We start from the raw sequence: 18,001 nt of genomic DNA on the forward strand, positions 1-18,001 counted from the left end.
CACTAGACAGACCCTAGCGTTGTAAGCAATTGTAGCGTTAGAGTGGGTGTGGAACTCCGATACAAATGCTTAGACCCAACTTTCTAGCTTTTATACTTTCCAAGAACTCATGGATAGATACACTCGGCTAGTGATCCTGACAATATATTCTTTATAGGATCGGAAACAGTTTCTTCTACCTGTCACAAAAACATAATTTTTTTAGCATATCACCCTTTTGTTTTAATGGTAGCTTTGCATATAGTTCCCGATGGGGAAGCATTTCTGTCTTGATCAGGGTATACACAATATTATGATTACCAAGTTAAACTGCAGTCTTTCAGTAACTGAAGCTATAGGATATAGTAACCTAATCGGAAAATGTTGATGTCAAAAGCTCATACACCGCCTACATTTTCTTCAAAAAAATTTACAAGTTTTCAAAATCTATCCGATTGTTCTTACTTGACCAATAGGATATTGACGTCCGATCGGACATGTTGCTAATCAAAACTATACTTAAGAGGATCGCAAACCAAAAGTATAATACCATCGGCAATGGTATAAAAATTGTTTTAATAAAAATGTTATGTAATAGAATTATACTTTCAAAATGCAAAATATGTATTAAACATGTTCTTTTCGTAAGGAATGTATACAAAAAACGCATATATTTTCTTGGACGCCTTCAGTGGGATTTTCCTTCTTTTTAAAATTTGCTAATATAATGTGGTGGATGAATATTCTGTGGATTTGCATATATGCCAAACCAACTTCGCAAACAGCAAATCAAGTGTCAATTTTCTTTATTGCTAATATTTGTGTTAAATTTAATATTATTAAAAAGTATGACTTGTTCGCTGTCCCTTACAAGTTACTCCTTTATTTTAGCTTTGCCAAGCCCACTCTAACGCCTACAAACGCCCATAACTATAAAACCCGATAAGCACCCACATTTTTCAATGTTTTTTAAAAATTTAAATGAGAACTTGTTTTGATTATCAATGTCCAACTACATGCCAAAAATTTGTTTAGTTTGGGCGATTCATCGGTCATTCCATTTTTGGTTTAAGGGTCTTAGGGATGGGTGTATTAAGTAGCTCGAGATAGACTCCTACGACTTTTGGAAAAAACCGCTAGTTTAGTGGGTAATTAAAAAAAATAGGTCGATATCTTAGGCTTATAGTTTAACTAATGTTTTAGATACGTGCCAATCAAGCTGACTTTGCTTAAATTCCCTAAATACAATAAATTTAAAGACATCAAAAAGTTTTTTACGCGATTTTGTTCTATTTTCTTTAAATAGCCCTTGAGATTCCTCAAGATTTGATATATAATAATTTTTGCCATGAAAATTGCAGGTTAGAAGTTGAAAAACATTTCATGCTTACCTTAAATACCCAAAACTATGCATCATTAATTTGATGACGACACGATTCTTCTAAGATATTTTTTTAATAAAAGAATAACATTTAAAAGTTTGTCATCGACTAAACTTTTTTGTAATAAATTTTCAAAAGCCCGACTAATTTTGTAGGTTCAATTTCCGATGTCTAACTACATATACTTTATTTAAGTTCCTAGAAAAATGTTTTTAAAACTAAGTACCAAGTAAACGTGGCCTTGCCAAGGGAAATACATATATTGGTTTTAATGCTTTTACAATAGCTATATATAAGTATTACAGCAAAAGTAAACATAACTCCTAATTTATAATTGATTTTTAAAACAAAAACTTCTGATATGAAATAAAAACACCTCTTAAGGAGATAAGGGGTCGTGACGATCGCACCTTCAACTTACAAAAGTTTTGATATTAATTTTGTGACAAAAATTGTAAAATGTAAAAAAACTTTCTAAAAATGCTCTTATCCGTCACGCTACAATAGAATATGCCGTTGTATGCTTTTAAAAGCTTAAATATTTTGATAAAGCAGGCAGAACAATTTTCGGCATGTAGTTGGGTATTGATAATCAAAAGGAGACAAACAATCAGATTCAGCATTATGGGGTTTTTAGGACAGACAAAGAGACGGTCAGACGGACAGATGGACATGGCTAGATCGACTCGGCTAGTAACGTGTATGTTAACTTTATAAACTCGAAAACACTTCCTGTTACATACATTTCGGCGAATGTAATTTACACTCTTACTGCACGAGTAACAGGTATAAAAACAATAAATTAACTATTTTTAAGATCACATAATGATTTTACGCAGATAAAACACTACATTACACTTTTCGATATCTCAGATATAATATAAAAAACGTATGCAGATCTATTGGCAGAAAACGCAATATAAAATTATTTGCTAATGGGACCGGAAGTTCTCGACAAACCCAAGTTTTAATACGCTTGTACAGTTAACGAGTAACCAAAGTCACAGCCACCAGATATCAAAGGATTTCTCATCGATTAGGGTATAGATGCATCAAATATTCGATATAATTAATATGGGAGATGTAGGATTACTGTTCCTGTATATGAGATTTTCTTAACACTGTTGGGAAAGTTTCAAATCAATAACTTTCGAAAAGAGTAAACGGCAATATAACGGGTATGGCAGTTGCTGATCATGAGGAAGTATTACATATATATCAGAAAAATCTATATTGCGTTACAAACTTCTTACCAAAATTTATACACCAGCAAAACGTTTACAAAGGTCGTTATGCCCTCTCTTTAAATAAACAATTTTTCTTGTAAACATTATTTCAGTCGTAGTTCCATAAAGTCTTTCGGTACCGAAAAGATTTGTTCTCTTATCAACATATTTCCGTACGATTAAAATATAGATTTTACTTTACGACTAGCTGTTATATATATATTTTCCAATGAAAGATATGTTTATTGGCTTCTAAAAGATGGCTTGTACCGAGCTTTTAAAGCGTTTATAAGCTTTCACCAATGAAAACAAAGAAAGCCCCAGCCGAATTACAAAATAGAAATTTGTTGGTTATAAGTAAGAATCAAAACCGATCAAGAAAATTCATATTCGCACGTATTCAAACCTAAAAAAAAAGTTGATAGCTTTAAAATTTAAGCTAAGTGAATGTTTTTCTACTTTAAAAAATAAAATTTTTAAGTCACTCAGTCAAACAAAAATGTTATTTGTTCTCAAGAGTTATAAACTAATTTTAAGCCATTATAATATCGTGTTTGTACCTACATATTTACTCTTGTAAATGCTAGTCGTACATAAGCCCACCTTTGAAGTTCGTATTAGCTTCGTATGTCGTACACACCCTAATAACTTGACTATAACAAAATGTTGAACAAAATTTAAATTGTGGTGGAATTCCTTTAGGTGATTTGGATTAAGCTACGATTAATTTTAGTTAAAAAACCATTATTTGTGTCATTCAAATGGAAGTGCTCTTTCAACACAGTATAAAAAGCCAATCATATAGCCGAAATCCAATCTTGCTTTTCGATCGGTTTAGGAACTCCACTGCCATCAGGCATAAGAAAAATAAATGAACTTTCACACAAAAAATGTTTAAGACATTTAGATTGGTGATTCGTAATAAAAATAAAATTTAATGTGTAATCCTAACAGTATCTAAGTACAAATAATTAAATATATTAACATACGGTTAATGAAAAACATACATTTTAAAGTTAAGTTAAAAATTGTAAACAATAAATTAGTGTAATTTGTGTAGCATTTTGATATATTTCCACGAAGTGATTGTTTAGTTTCTATTTTTGACAAGCCCATGCCCACGTTGCTACAGAAAAAAATAATAAAACACCCATCATTATGCTACAGGTGCATAATTAGCATATACAAAAATTCCTCTTACTCAACAATTTTAAAAACATGTAAGGTCTAATTGACGCTCTGGAAACCCTGCAAGTTGAAACGCGACTCCAAGGTCGTCCAAATATCACTTAATATTAATCTTTATAAATATTGTCAAACTTGCTGGAGATATTCTTCTTTTTCAATATTTTTAATACGTCTCCAGGAAAAATCCCAAAATCCTGTTGTATCATTACATGGTAAAAGCTAGGAGCCCGCTGAGATAAGGAGTTCAAGTCCAAATTTTCTTTAAGCTTATATAATTGGTTGTGTACTATTTACAGTAAAATATTTTTTTTACAATATGATCAACTACAATCTGCAAATACATACTTTAAATAGTTTGAGTAAATTTGTGTTAATTTTCAGAAAACTACAGTTATATGCTCCAAATTCAAATGCCAAACCTTTATAAATAGGGCCGTGCAAATAAACACAAATTTCTAAGCATAAACAAAAAATTAATTTCAAACATTAAAATATTTGATTTAATTTAATTTCTAATTATACTGCTTTGAACTTCAATATTTCTTAAAAAATTAATTGTGCACAACGGCTGAGGAATGTTGAATGCTACGTTCAAATTCTTCTAAACTAAGCGCTTGGTTCATATTTAAAAGAGGCAGTTTTCCAGCTGAAGCTTTTGCAAGAAGCTCCGGAGAAAACCATTGCGCCAACTGATTATTGGTTGGTGATGGCATCCGATCATCCCTGTGGTAGCTGGGGGATGCGATGCTATTAGTTTTAATCACATTTCCTGAGTCGGAGCTGTCAGGAATACCTACAAATTAAATACGATATTTGGTGATCTAAACAAGGTAATATAGCAAATTTCTCACCTGGTACTGGAGATGACATTTGTAGATTCGATTGACGGTGCATCTCTCCATAAATCACCCTATGCCTAGGTTGTTGCCGGGACTGATGCTGCTGCTGCTGATGTTGCAAGAAAAGCTGATGCCATCCAACAGGAGACGAGATATTTTGATGCACATTTTCGGTATTCAAAACTGATTCCACAGATTGGACAGATTTAAATCTATGTTGGGTTTGTTGTTGCTGTTGGTGCAGCTGCTGATGATGTGAGTGAACTGGCTGCATTTCGATTTTGTGTGTAGTAAAATTTAATCCGGGATTTGGTTGTGGCATTGAATTAAGGCCTCCTTTCAGTATAGGGCGACCTAAAATAAATAAGAAGTTAATTGTGATCATGTCCGTCAGTCAGTTACAATGATGTTCTGCTGAACGCAGTCATTGTTTTAACTTGGGTTCTACTTTACATGTGAGTAAACTTCTTCACTCCCAAAATTAGCGAACAAAATTATCCTCGATGGACTGCGACTTCTTAAGAATTTACATAAAAACAAAGAAAACGCTATAGTCGAGTACCTCGAATATCAGATACCCGTTACTCAGCTAAAGAGACCAAAGGGAAATGCAGATTTGCAAGCAGTAAAGCGAGATTGAAATGCGAACCCCACCCGCGGTCACAATATATGGTTATGTGGGCGGTAGACAGATTTAGGCATTATGGGCATTAGAGTGGGCGTGGCATTTTTATTCTAGCATCAAAACTGTAGGAGCCACAGTTTTGGGCGGTTTGTGGGCGAGACACCCTGCTGAAACAAACTTGCGCTGCGAAGCGAAGCTCAGGAATCTGCATGCCAAATCCCAATACCAATCTGGCTTTTTAACGTTTGGACAGTCTCTAAGTAAGTATAAGTAAACGGAAACGCTTCCTTCTGTCTAATATTATAATTTTTATAAAAAATTGTATTTGTGAATTCATTGTGCTTAATAATGGCGTACCAATCTTGCTTTTTAACGTTTGGAAAGTCTCTAAGTAAGTATAAGTAGGTATCTTAGGAAACTGCTTAAAAAACATTTTTTGAAAAGGTGTAGTTCCTTCGAGCGAGGTATGCAAGCTTGTTCAATTTTGGAGGATGAATAGGGATGACGACTTCCTAATGCAAGTTCATTTGAATTGGTCTATGAAAATGGTCAAGAAGGTAAACGGAGGCGATGGTGGGACTTTCAAAATAGACGAAACAAATATTGGTCGCAGGACACACAATTGGTATTTTATGGAATCGACCGCGAGTCATGTCTGTCTGGTTCTGACTGCCAAGATGACTAAGTCATTTCAATTTTGCAGCCATTGCGGGTTTGTACAACCCAAAGCGAAAGTCATATGATGATCAAAATTAAATTAAAACAATAAAAAAACTTCTGACGCGTTGGATTTATTTTTTAGTTTGTGCTTTCACATTTTTTCCTTAAATGTTCTTAGGATACCCCGATAATGAATAGGCTCTTAGTTATGCCACTTTTGTCTTATAGTTAACTTTGAAACAGAAAAGAAAGCTAACTTCGCCAATTTGTATATCCCCTTGCAAGTCGTTTCTATGGAAGCAATATATACATATACATAGCATTAACATTTTTAGGAAACTAAAAACTAATCACCTAAATTTTCAAATATTTTTCCCTTTCAATTTGCTAGTGATTATTTTTTACAGGTAACATAAATAACAGTTAGTTATAATTTTTTAAGGGGTGTTTAAGGCGTGTTTTTAAAACGGGAAAATTTATTTTATTTTTAGAATTTTATTTTTTCCCAATTCCTTTCTTCAATCAGTTTGTTTTTACATACAATAATATACAAGATTTGCATTATAATTTTCTGATGATCCTGTCACCAGATGGGTACCTTTTTTCAGTCTCCGAAAAATTGTCACAATTGGTTTATTTAAAATGTTGTTTTTGTATATTACTAGCAAGCTAAAATGCACCAAGTTATGTAAACTTATAATATCATTAAAAATATTTGAAAAAAATTATGAAAAATTGATTGTTTTTGGGCCAAACTTCCTTACATCTATTGCCTCCTCTAGTTTAAGCCTAATACTTTCCGAGATCACAGCGTTCACGCGGACATACGGACGTTTCTAAATTTCGTGTAGTGAAAGGCAAGTGTAGGTAAGGTGAGAACTCGTTAAATCTCACATGTGTCGTGACGTCAAAGTTTTTAAATAACTAAAGTCGATCTCTCTTATTGTACCGACAATGAAATTACAATAATACTATTAAGAATACCTGTAATTTGTTCGTAAGATACTTGTGATAAAAGGGTGAGCAAAAATAAAAAACCTATTCAATTTAAATGTGTTTCAGCAGTGCCACAGCAAAGATTTTTGGAAAACCAAGTCAGATAGGTATATAAAAGTATTAAAATGATCTTTAGCAACAGTTCCTCGTAGTTTATGTTATTTTTGAGCCTTAAAAAAGTGGCAACTTCATGTTTCCGACAGTACCTTGTAGGGTACCGTGTCAAGCTGTACGATTTAACTCCGTTGGAATTTTACTATCGAACTTTAACTAAAATATTCTTTATAGATTTGAGCAACGTTCTACTTTTGAAAAATATGGAGTTTTGGAAAAGTGACACTCAAAAAAAGAATCGTACCTCACTATACCCTACACTTCGCTGTATATAGTTATAATGTTGTTAACGCTTCAGTCTACCTGTTATATACTTTTTGCCGAATACAATAAACATATTTTCTCTACGAGTAACAGGTGATATCATGAATTACTTCTACTATGAGCTCTGTTTATTCGTTATAACTTCCTTTAAAATTATACAAAACGTCCACTTACCGAAACCACCAAACCAAAAACAATAAAATTTCCTTCCACTTACCAAATGATTTTCCTTGCACCATCTGCATATTACCAGGAGTCCATTTTATTCCCTGCTGATTTCGACACTGTTGCAAATTGGGAGACATTTGTTGGTTACTTGGGCCAATGGCAAAGTTTCCACCGCCCAATATCATTCGAGGCTGCACGGCCATAGTTGCCATAGTTGCCGTCGGCTGCGGCTCATGTACGTTCGTACTTAGTTGCTTGACATGCTGTGGGTGCATTTGATATTGTGGCTGTTGGTTATGAGAAGAACTGGATGTTTGACTTGTTTCCTTATCGGCTGTCATTTTCCGCAGTACTGATGTAGGAGTAAATGCCAAAGGAGATGGCGAGTTACCATGTGCAATTAACTGATTAATCGCGTGGTTGGCAGTATTTTGCGAAATCAATTCTATAACAAAATAAGAAATTACGTTAGATCAGTTATAACATAAAAGCTATTATTCAAGAAACGTACTAATCGAAACCTTTATGTTCGTTGTACTATGCTGCGAAAGATTACACCGCTTACAAAAACAATTTGTTGGCAATATTTAAATTGTTTTTAAAGTTAGGTAGGGTTACAAATCTAGTAAATAGCACCATTAATAGAGAGGGCTTATAAAAAACTACAAAATACTGTGATTGGGAAAATGTTGTTGGTTGAAATTTATTAATTTACATGTCTTGGGCTGCAACAACAATTTGATGTCACGACTCCAGAATTATTCCGTGGGGATATTGTTGCGTGAGTATTTCAAAATAGCTCAAGGGCAGTTTATTATACCCTTGCAGAGCGTATAACGACTTCAGTCAGAAGTTTGCAACGCAGTGAAGGAGACGTTCGTTTCACATAAAGTATATATATTCTTGATCAGCATCACTAGACGAGTCAATCTAGCCAAGTCCGTTTGTCAGTCCGTTTCTACGCAAACTATTCTCTCACTTTTGAAGCTAACGGGATAAAACCTTCTTAATCGTCTTATTTCTTTTGCAGGAAGTATATAAGTCGGATCGAGCCGGTTCGGACAACTATATATTCGAATTAATAAAAACTGGACTACTTTATCATATAGATGCCATAGGACGGATCGGAAAATTAATGTCAATATAAGACAAAGACCGTCATATTTCATTTTTGGTAAAAAAAAAAAGGTAGTATATATGGGACATTATCTTAATATTTCCGCAAATAGTTTTCAGTTTTCTAAAAGTTAGTTTTTTCGTATATACAATGCTCCCATGGAAACGACCTGCAAAGGTATATAAACTTTGGCTTGCCGAAGTTAGCTTCCTTTCTTGTTTTTCTTTGGTTTGGCATTAAAACCTTGTTCCTAACAGTTCTGCAAAAATTTTCAATGTGTTTTAGTTCTGAGGCCTATAAGGTCCACTTTATACCATTTAAATCAAGGATTTTGAAACTATGGACGACTCTCCATCATATTTGATTTGGTTTACAGTCGTAATACATTTGGAAGCTTTAAAAATAATAATAATTAATGGAATAAATTAACTTTGTATAACGCATAAAATAGCATCAAAATTTCTGATCTATCAAAACTAACATATTATGGTATTGAACCCTCACCATAGTACGAGAACATGCACATACCATGACACTAACTTCACTATGTTTATTTTTTGCAAATGTGAATTGGGTCCTCAATTTTATATTTGTAGGTTGTTTAACGTGAAGTTTCATCTAAAAATGAACAATTATCATCCGCCATAAAATGGATTTTCCTTTTATTGTGGGCCCTATTTAAGACACGTTCTTCCAATTCAGTCTTTTTTGCAGTCTATGGAGATTTTATTATACCCGTTACTCGTAGAGTAAAAGGGTATACTACATTCGTCGGAAAGTATGTAACAGGCAGAAGGAAGCGTTTCCGACCCCATAAAGTATCAGGATCACTAGCCGAGTCGATCTAGCCATGTCCGTCTGTCCGGATGAACACTGAGATCTCGGAAACTATAAGAGCTAGGCTACTAGGCGTGCAGATTCCTAAGCTTCTTACGCAGCGCAAGTTTGTTTCAGCAGAGTGCCACGCCCACTCTAACGCCCACAAACCGCCCAAAACTGTGTCTCCTACAGTTTTGATGCTAGAATAAAGATTTTAACTGAAATGTATTGTTCTCATCAATACCTATCGATTGACCCAAAAAAAGTTTGCCACGCCCACTTTAGCGCCCACAAACCGCTCCCAAACTTCAAAAAATCGTAAGTATGAACGTGGATATCTCGGAAACTTTTAAAGATAGAGAATTGGGATCTCAGATTTAGATTCCGTAGCCTTGTACGCAGCGCCAGTTTATTACGCGATTATACCACGCCCACTCTAACACCCACAAACCGCCTAAGCCTGTGGCGCCCACAATTTTCATGGTATATAAAAAATTTTAACTGAAATATATTGGTCTCGTCAATACCTATCGATTGATCCAAAATTTGCCACGCCCACTCTAACGCCCACAACTCTTAAATCTGTCTACCGCCGGTAGGTGGCGCATTTCAATCACGCTTTGCTGCTTGCATATCTCTATTTCCTTTTGGTCCCTTTAGCTGAATAACGGGTATCTGATAGTCGTGGTACTCGACTATAGCGTTCTTCCTTGTTTTGACTTCAACCGCATAATTTTTGTTTTCATGTACTCATAAATATTTTTTTTTTATTTAACTTGATAGACGGCTTAAACGGGACCTACTTGCGTTCATGCACTTGTCTTTTTAGCAGTTATGGGGTCATTGCTGCTTTCATACTGCGTGCTAACCTTTTGGGTTCTTGTTTTAGGTTACTCTTTAATCATTATTTTAAAGAATTCGACGACTCAATCTAACTTATCTTTTGCATTGCCTTTATAAATTAGCTTTTCTAATATCCTTATAATTTCTCATTAGAGTGCGTTTCATGACCCATTGGGAACACTATTTTATTCATTATTTTGCGAAATCACTTAGTAGTACTTTTTCTTAATACAACATAACGAAAGAACAATAAAAAGCTCTGAGCAACTGAACTTTTAACCCGAAAACCGTTAGGGTGCGCGCACACTGAGCCGGCGCGGTGCGGCATGAGGAACGCACACTCAAGCGAAGTCGTCCGGTCTTAAATATGTGGTATATATTATAGTCATATTTCTTAGTTTAAAACAAGGAAGAACGCTATAGTCGAGTACCTCGACTATCAGATACCCGTTACTCAGCTAAAGGGACCAAAGGGAAATGGAGATATGCAAGCAGCAAAGCGAGATTTAAGTGCGTCACCTACAGGCGGAAGACAGATTTAAGCATTGTGGGCGTTAGGGTAGGCGTGGCAAATTTTTTTTTGGATCAATCGATAGGTATTGACGAGACCAATACATTTCAGTTAAAATTTGTAATCTAGCATAAAAATTGTGGGCGCCACAGGCTTGGGCGGTTTGTGGGCGTTAGAGTGGGCGTGGCATATTCGCATAACAAACCTGCGCTGCGTACAAGGCTACGGAATCTAAATCTGAAATCCCAATACTCTATCTTTGATAGTTTCCGAGATATCCGCGTTCATATTTACGGTTTTTTGAAGTTTGTGGGCGGTTTGTGGGCGTTAAAGTGGGCGTGGCAAACTTTTTTTTGGGTCAATCGATAGGTATTGATGAGAACAATTCATTTCAGTTTAAATTTTTACTATAGCATCAAAACTGTAGAAGCCACAGTTTTGGGCGGTTTGTGGGCGTTAGAGTGGGCGTGGCACTCTACTGAAACAAACTTGCGCTGCGTAAGAAGCTCAGGAATCTGCTCGCCAAATCTCAATAGCCTAGCTCTCATAGTTTCCAAGATCTCAGCGTTCATCCGGACAGACAGACGGACAGACGGACAGACGGACATGGCTAGATCGACTCGGCTAGTGATCCTGATCAAGAATATATATACTTTATGGGGTCGGAAACGCTTCCTTCTGCCTGTTACATACTTTCCGACGAATCTAGTATACCCTTTTACTCTACGAGTAACGGGTATAAATACACGCTCTATAAATGGAATTCTTGTAAGTTCTCAATTCCAGTGACACAGTTACTTTCACTCAAATGATTTTCCCCTCTAAATTTCTTCCATTTTATGAGGATTGTTCTTATAAAATAATATTGCACTATTCGTATATTGATAGGAAAGCCGCTCTCACTTGTGCACTCAAAACAGTCTTTCGGAAAAAAATTGGCAAAATTGTGCTTGCTCTCTCTGTTTTCGGCCCAATCCTGATGCTCTAACGATTGTCGATAACAGCCGAAAATACAGCGAACAAAAAAGTCGGCGCGACAACACGCGGCAACTTTTTTTTATTTGCCGCAGCTGTATACTTTATGTGGTCGGAAACACTTCCTACTAATTGTTCAATGCTTTCCGACGAGTCTAGTATACCTTTTAGTGTACGAGTAACGGGTATAAGGACGGAATATAAACGTGAATAAATTAAATATAAACAGGAAGAACCGCAATAGTCGACTACCTTGACTATGATATATTTGTTACTCCCTTAACCAACGTCAAAATAAATATTCTTTGTTACATTTTTATATTCAACTGGCTTCTACCTTATATAGTGTCCGAGATCTCGGCGTTTATACTGACGGACAGACAGGCGGACATGGCTATATCGACTCGGCTAGTGATTTCGATCAATATATACTTTTTTTCGTGCGTGATCCTACGGTTACACCTCCCGCCCAACCGGCTGAGGGGCGCTGCCGTCTGTCGTACGGCACGAATTTGCTTGCTAGAAAATGTAATATTAATTGTTTCAAGAACGGCAGAGGGTCGTATTTTGAGATAATAGGATAAAGTCCATTATAGTCAGAACATAAAACTCTGAAACTTTCATGCAAGTCATAGTTAGTTAGATCTACAATGATATAAAATTAGGGAAATGTAATTTCTTGTTAATCTTCATGGAACAGAAAAGTTTAGCTGGCTAACCAAGTCGGGGCCATCAATTTCACCTCGAAGAGGGTTACAAATAAAGACTGTTCCATAAGAAGGTAAACTGAGGTTTGCATCCCAGATTAGGCGCCTTAAAGCGAGTAGCAAAAAGTTCTTCTGTACAGATTCGATACGATCATCATAAATTCCGTTTTGGGGACTCCAGACGGGAGATCCATGCTCAAGTATATATAGGGTCAAGGACTTTATAGGGTCGGAAACGCTTCCTTTCTGACAAATATTTTACGAGTAAAGGTTATAAATATTAAATAGCCAAAATAAGGTCAAACACCTTATAAATCCTTAAAATGTTAGGATGTGTTTTCAAAGACGATGTTAAACGTCAGCATAACAAATAAAATCAAGCTTAGACACGAATTTATTCAGAAAGAGGACTAAAAAAGAGTATTTTTTAACTATGCCAAAATAGTAAACATGATTTTTTGATTTGTAAGGGGTCGTCACAGCTTAAGTGATGCAGTGCAGCCTTCTAAGTTTGACGCTAGATAGCGGTGAATTTTAAATGAATATTTATTAAATGAAGGATAAAATTGTCTAGAATAAGATTAACCACTTACCCGTTAAGGTCGGGTGTAAGAACTAAAAACAAATAAAGCTTTTTATACATCACCGCCAAGTTCTTTCTTCATGTAAATTCTGAAGAAATCGGGGTTCTTCGAGAAAAATTTTCTTTTTTTTTAATATCGGGGTATTACTAGGGTATTACTCAACTTAATCCCAAATTGCAATACGCAGAGATTTCTGTGATGAGACATATTTTGGTTAAAATGGCCCAAAACACACCAGAGGCTACGATATGTATTATTAAAGAAAATTGTAAGTATTCTAACCGTAGCATTTTGTATAGGACTGCATCAGATAAGCTGTATTTTCCGTTTTTAGAGTTAAATTTAGTCTTTAACGGATTTGAATATAAGTGATGGGTTAATCTTATTCACACCATTTTATCTTCCATTTGATACTTTGATCGGTTGATGTACCTGTAAAATCCAGAGCAATCTAACATCAAAGTTCATCACTTAATCTGTGAGCCACAGTGTGTATATCAAAGTTTTTATTCCTGCACTACATCAATAAACAAAAAGTATGTTTTTTAGCCAGCACGTATTAGCAAAATCGTTTCCATTAAATCAATGCGAATGCAGTAGACGATTCAAATACAAACCTTCAGAATAATGTGGATGGACTGGTTGAGCTTGAAGAACCGATGAATGTGTAAAAATGTTGTGATCCCCCGTGGCCACTGGATTCCTTTTAGTATGGGAGTACTCACGGAGGACTGTTGCAATCACCTCCTTTGTGGAAGGCGGGGTGCTAGGATTACCCAACTCTTTTTCCAAGAAGTCCAGAGAAACGTCTCCACAAATTAGGCCTATTTATGTTAAGAAACAACGTTTTTTATTACCATCTTTCAACATTTTTCTTAAACAAGAAAAAAATTGTTAGGTATTGCGTAGTTTAATATCGTATATTTGGAAGATTTTTATATAAATATATCGATAGTTCCTATTACAGGATTCTTACATAAAAAACAAGAGAAAATGCTATAGTCGGTGGCCTCGACTGTTAGATTCCCGTTATTCAGCTTATGGGAAAGCGAGAGGGATGGAGATATGCTCAAAGCAACTTTGATTTTTTCACTAACACACCTAGCCAACTAGCCTATAACGCACCAAGCGGCTTGGCGGCGTATTAGTGAAAACAGCTAGTTTTCTGCATGTGGTGTGCAATCTCGATTGAATTGCAATTTATTGATTGTTTTTTGGATATAACTTGTCATTGAGTTGTCCAATTTCAATAAAATCTATGGTAATTACGGTAGGTAATTTACAAGATACATAAAATAACATTTGTTTGAAGAAATTTTTGGAAATGTGGGCGCTAGTATGGGGGTGGCACACTGCTGTAAGATACATGTGATGCGCAAGAATGTCTTAAATCCAGATAGTGATCTGGATCAAGAATATAAATACTTTATAGGATCCTTTTACTTGTTCAATTAAAGTTTACGATTTTATTCGACGAATAATGGCAATAAATAGTTATAGTGAAATTTTTAAGCAGAACGGTGACTGAAGTATTATTTTCATGATCGCAGCTGTATAATCCCTTAAAAAGTTGGATTTAAATGTATTGAATGTGGTACAAAATAGTGGATTTATGGGAGCACACAATGTAGTGGATTTATAGACTTGCAGGATAACCTAGTCCGACTTATGGGCATATTCTCAGATATTAATGTACGCGGTTTTAAATGACTAGTCAAAAAATTATGTTATATAGCTTACTTTGCATTAGGTGATGGGTTTCCACACGTTTTTGCGCAAATACGTGATTATTACTCGGTATGTTTGGCACGTGGACATTTAACGCTGACTGCTGCGAATGACAGTCGTTTATCTTATGCTGTTGGTTTGACTCAAGATGGTCATGATTTGTTATATTTGAGTGGTTTATTATATGGTAAACGTCATTGCCAGGATGATGCTGCCTAGACTGACACCCCAACTGTTGCAGTAGTTTTTTGAATGCCTCAGTGTCTCTAGGTATAGGTTTTTCCGCTTGCACTACTTGAGAGAATGGTCCTCCTACAGGATTTACAAAATCCGTCCGCATGTCCACTTTAGTCATTTGTGCTTCTAAATCCTTAACACTCGGAATACCTTAAAAATATAGTAAGTGTTGGTAAGTAAGTAATTTAATTGTTAATATGTACTGATGTTGACTTACCAAGTTTTTCTTGAGAATGCAAGTCCCGCAAACCAGGAAGCTCATTATTATTTGCAGTTTCTTTATGTCGAAACCATCGGCTAAAGCGTGATGTCCCCTTTGCTTCACCTTTTTCATTTCCATCATTATTCTATATAAGTGATAAACAACATATATACATGTTTTGATCAAAGAAATAAATGAAGAAATATATATTTAGAACTATTCTAATTAACACAATACGGTTACGCGCAGTTTGTAAGTTATCAAAAACTAGCTTACTCTAAGTGAGTCCCTAACAAATTTAAACACAAAATTCTTAAACACTATCCATTTGGATAGTGTATGACCGGCAACTTTGGTCAAGACTGTTTAGTTTTAACTTTTTAAAAAGAACAATTGTTGTATAATTAAAGTTAGTTGGTGCAGCGTATTTACCATAAGGGAATTATCCAAAGGATGCATGTTAAGAAAGGCATCAAAATTGAATTCACTTTCAGAACTTTGGCTGCATTGGAACTGACTTGGTTCGTTTTGATTCTGTTTGCTGAGTTCTGATGAGTTTTGTATCAATGTCAGTATATTTTCACCAGTGTCTATTTTATCGTCACTTTGATTTGCGTCGCTTAAATTTAAACTGACATTGCTACTTCTTCTCGAAGCTTTATCAACCGTTGCTTGCGCAGCTAAATTTTTATCAAGTTGTGGAAAATTTTCATTATGACCATCCCTTTCGGAACGCTCTTCATTGTTGTCCAGGTCGTCAAAGCCGTGTAGATCAATAGTTTCAAGCTGTGATGTTGGTCCTGCACTAAACCATTCTGGTTCTTCGTGAATGTGATAGGAGTTTGCGCGCTTGCCACGACTTTGATTACTACAAGTCTCCTTGTTGGATATGCGTCGATTACTTACGCCCTGTCGGTCTGACCTCTTGGTGTCGTATTGAAAACGACGATCTGTGTGTTCGGTAACACGATCGACCATCCTTCCACTGAATGCGCGCTGGTGGTGTTGGCTTTGATTGTGTTGATTAGCAACGCTTAAACCTCCACTTCCATTTGGAGACGCATCCTTCTCAGTCTCAGTGTTCGACTCCTTGGTCTTTTGGCTTTTGTATTCCCAATTATCACTTCTGGGCAATAGACGACCACTGCCAATCCGCCTTTCCTGGCGGGACGTCGAAAATGTTGGCGAAGATGACATGCATTGGTCGTGTTCCTGATGAACATAATTCAAGCGTGTTTCTGCACTATCAAGCTCGCTGCCTTTTCGATTAGGTGAACTGGGTGCTTTCCCCTTGATTTCCCTTCTTTGAGGTGCACTTGATCCATCATCACAGGTGTTGACTGTCGTCTCATTGGTTTCCGCGCTGGTGCCCCCGCTCGATGCGGCAAAACGCCTCTTCGCAAATGCCGGCATTAGGTGAGACGATGATATGCTGCGATGATCGATGACGGGCGACTTAAAGGACTGCCCAATCGTCGTCGTATCCTTATCCTTATCTTTATCTTCCCCGCACATTTGGAGGGATTCTGTAGGTACAAAACGCTGGTAGTAGTTATTCGCCCGCTCTCTATTTCTCATGGCGCGACGCGAGCTTATTGAAGCGGTGTTGGAACAATTCAGACTCGAGTTATCCGTCTCCGGAGATAGCCGGTTCTTATTTTGATTTAAGTAGTTGTTGGCTACGCTGAGTGAAACTGCATTCAAGTTTACCTTCCAAAAACCCAATGTCTGTAACTCAGTTCGATTTGTACAGTGCGGGCGCTGTCGACTTTTACCTTCATATCGTAGAGCTAAAAGATCTGCTCTAGTGTACCTAAGGTGAAAAAACAAATTTAAAGAATGTATAAATACATACATACATTGGAATACTTAGTAAATAGTCTGGCGTCTTGGCAATTATTATTATTAACTAATGCTCACAACTCGACTTGCAAGTGATAGAAACATAGCAAAAAATGAATTGAAATTTTAGTATATTTATCGTATTAAACACACATACCTGGCACTTGATTTTGTTGTATCCATTTCTAAGTTATTGTTTACTTTGACTGAGGCAATCAAACTTTTTTGATACTATTCCTAATTTGTCAGATTTCCAATTAAACGGTCCTAAGATATTTCGAAAAAACCACTAGCTCTTTTGAAAGAGAAAACTTGCCTTTTATGAATATACAAATTGTATGCACCACTTATGCAAACACACACACACACATTCACAAGCGTATATACGTATACACGTATGTATACGTATACATATAAATATCCTACGTATTTTAAGAATAGCTGAATATTATTTATTCCAATATAGTTGTGCAAATAAACATATATCGCAATATTCTTTTAATTTTATATTTTGTGAAAATCACGTCAAATTAGGAGTGGGATATTAATGTCAGTGAGAATAATCGGTTCTCATCGAATCCAATAGTGTAACAAAAATAACATCGGTCCTGAAACCTTGAAAGTGGAACATAGTTTATTTGATAATTCGACATTCCGACCACACGCACCTTCTCACACTATAGAACGGCGATTAATAAAAGTGTTGTTCGCACTGTCCTTGATTAGGCCGTATTTTCAAGGCTTAAGCCTAGTACTCAGATCGGCTAAGAGTTGCACTAGTCGAAAAATCTTATTCTTTGTAGTGTGACCGAAGTTTTGAAAGTTCACCCGCAATGCATGTATTATGGTCTTACTGTCAAGCAGCTGGGTTTGTTGCCAAACGGAAAACAAAGCAATTGGAGCAATTTAAAAAGAAGAGTCTGCTGGTGCAAAGAAACTACAATTAAAATGAATGGAATGTTCAACGAATGTTTTTATTTATGTAAATTAGTATT

At 35.9% G+C, this 18,001-nt stretch overlaps 1 protein-coding gene across 1 annotated transcript; it reads right to left on the reverse strand.

Moving 5' to 3' along the window:
- Positions 1 to 3,473: 3,473 nt before the first annotated feature.
- LOC119563071 (protein cup) lies at positions 3,474 to 17,555 on the reverse strand. Its single transcript, XM_037876327.1, has 8 exons — positions 17,164 to 17,555; positions 15,597 to 16,977; positions 15,180 to 15,309; positions 14,738 to 15,112; positions 13,615 to 13,821; positions 7,491 to 7,886; positions 4,627 to 4,968; positions 3,474 to 4,568 (listed from the first exon to the last, which is right to left on the reverse strand). Exons 1-8 carry the CDS (start codon positions 17,187 to 17,189, stop codon positions 4,327 to 4,329), a joined length of 3,099 nt encoding a protein of 1,032 aa, XP_037732255.1. The 5' UTR covers positions 17,190 to 17,555; the 3' UTR covers positions 3,474 to 4,326.
- Between the last annotated feature and the right edge of the window lie 446 nt (positions 17,556 to 18,001).

This window comes from Drosophila subpulchrella, chromosome 4 (assembly GCF_014743375.2).
Source record: "Drosophila subpulchrella strain 33 F10 #4 breed RU33 chromosome 4, RU_Dsub_v1.1 Primary Assembly, whole genome shotgun sequence".
NCBI lineage: Eukaryota > Metazoa > Arthropoda > Insecta > Diptera > Drosophilidae > Drosophila > Drosophila subpulchrella.

What these genes read in the sequence shown, in the direction of transcription:
- LOC119563071 (XM_037876327.1), bottom strand. Translation starts at nt 17,189, where the DNA reads ATGGATACAACAAAATCAAGTGCCAG. An exon ending in ACAACAAAATCAAGTGCCAG is followed by an intron (nt 16,978 to 17,163) that starts GTATGTGTGTTT and finishes TTTTCACCTTAG; the next exon opens with GTACACTAGAGCAGATCTTT. An exon ending in CTTTGGATAATTCCCTTATG is followed by an intron (nt 15,310 to 15,596) that starts GTAAATACGCTG and finishes TCACTTATATAG; the next exon opens with AATAATGATGGAAATGAAAA.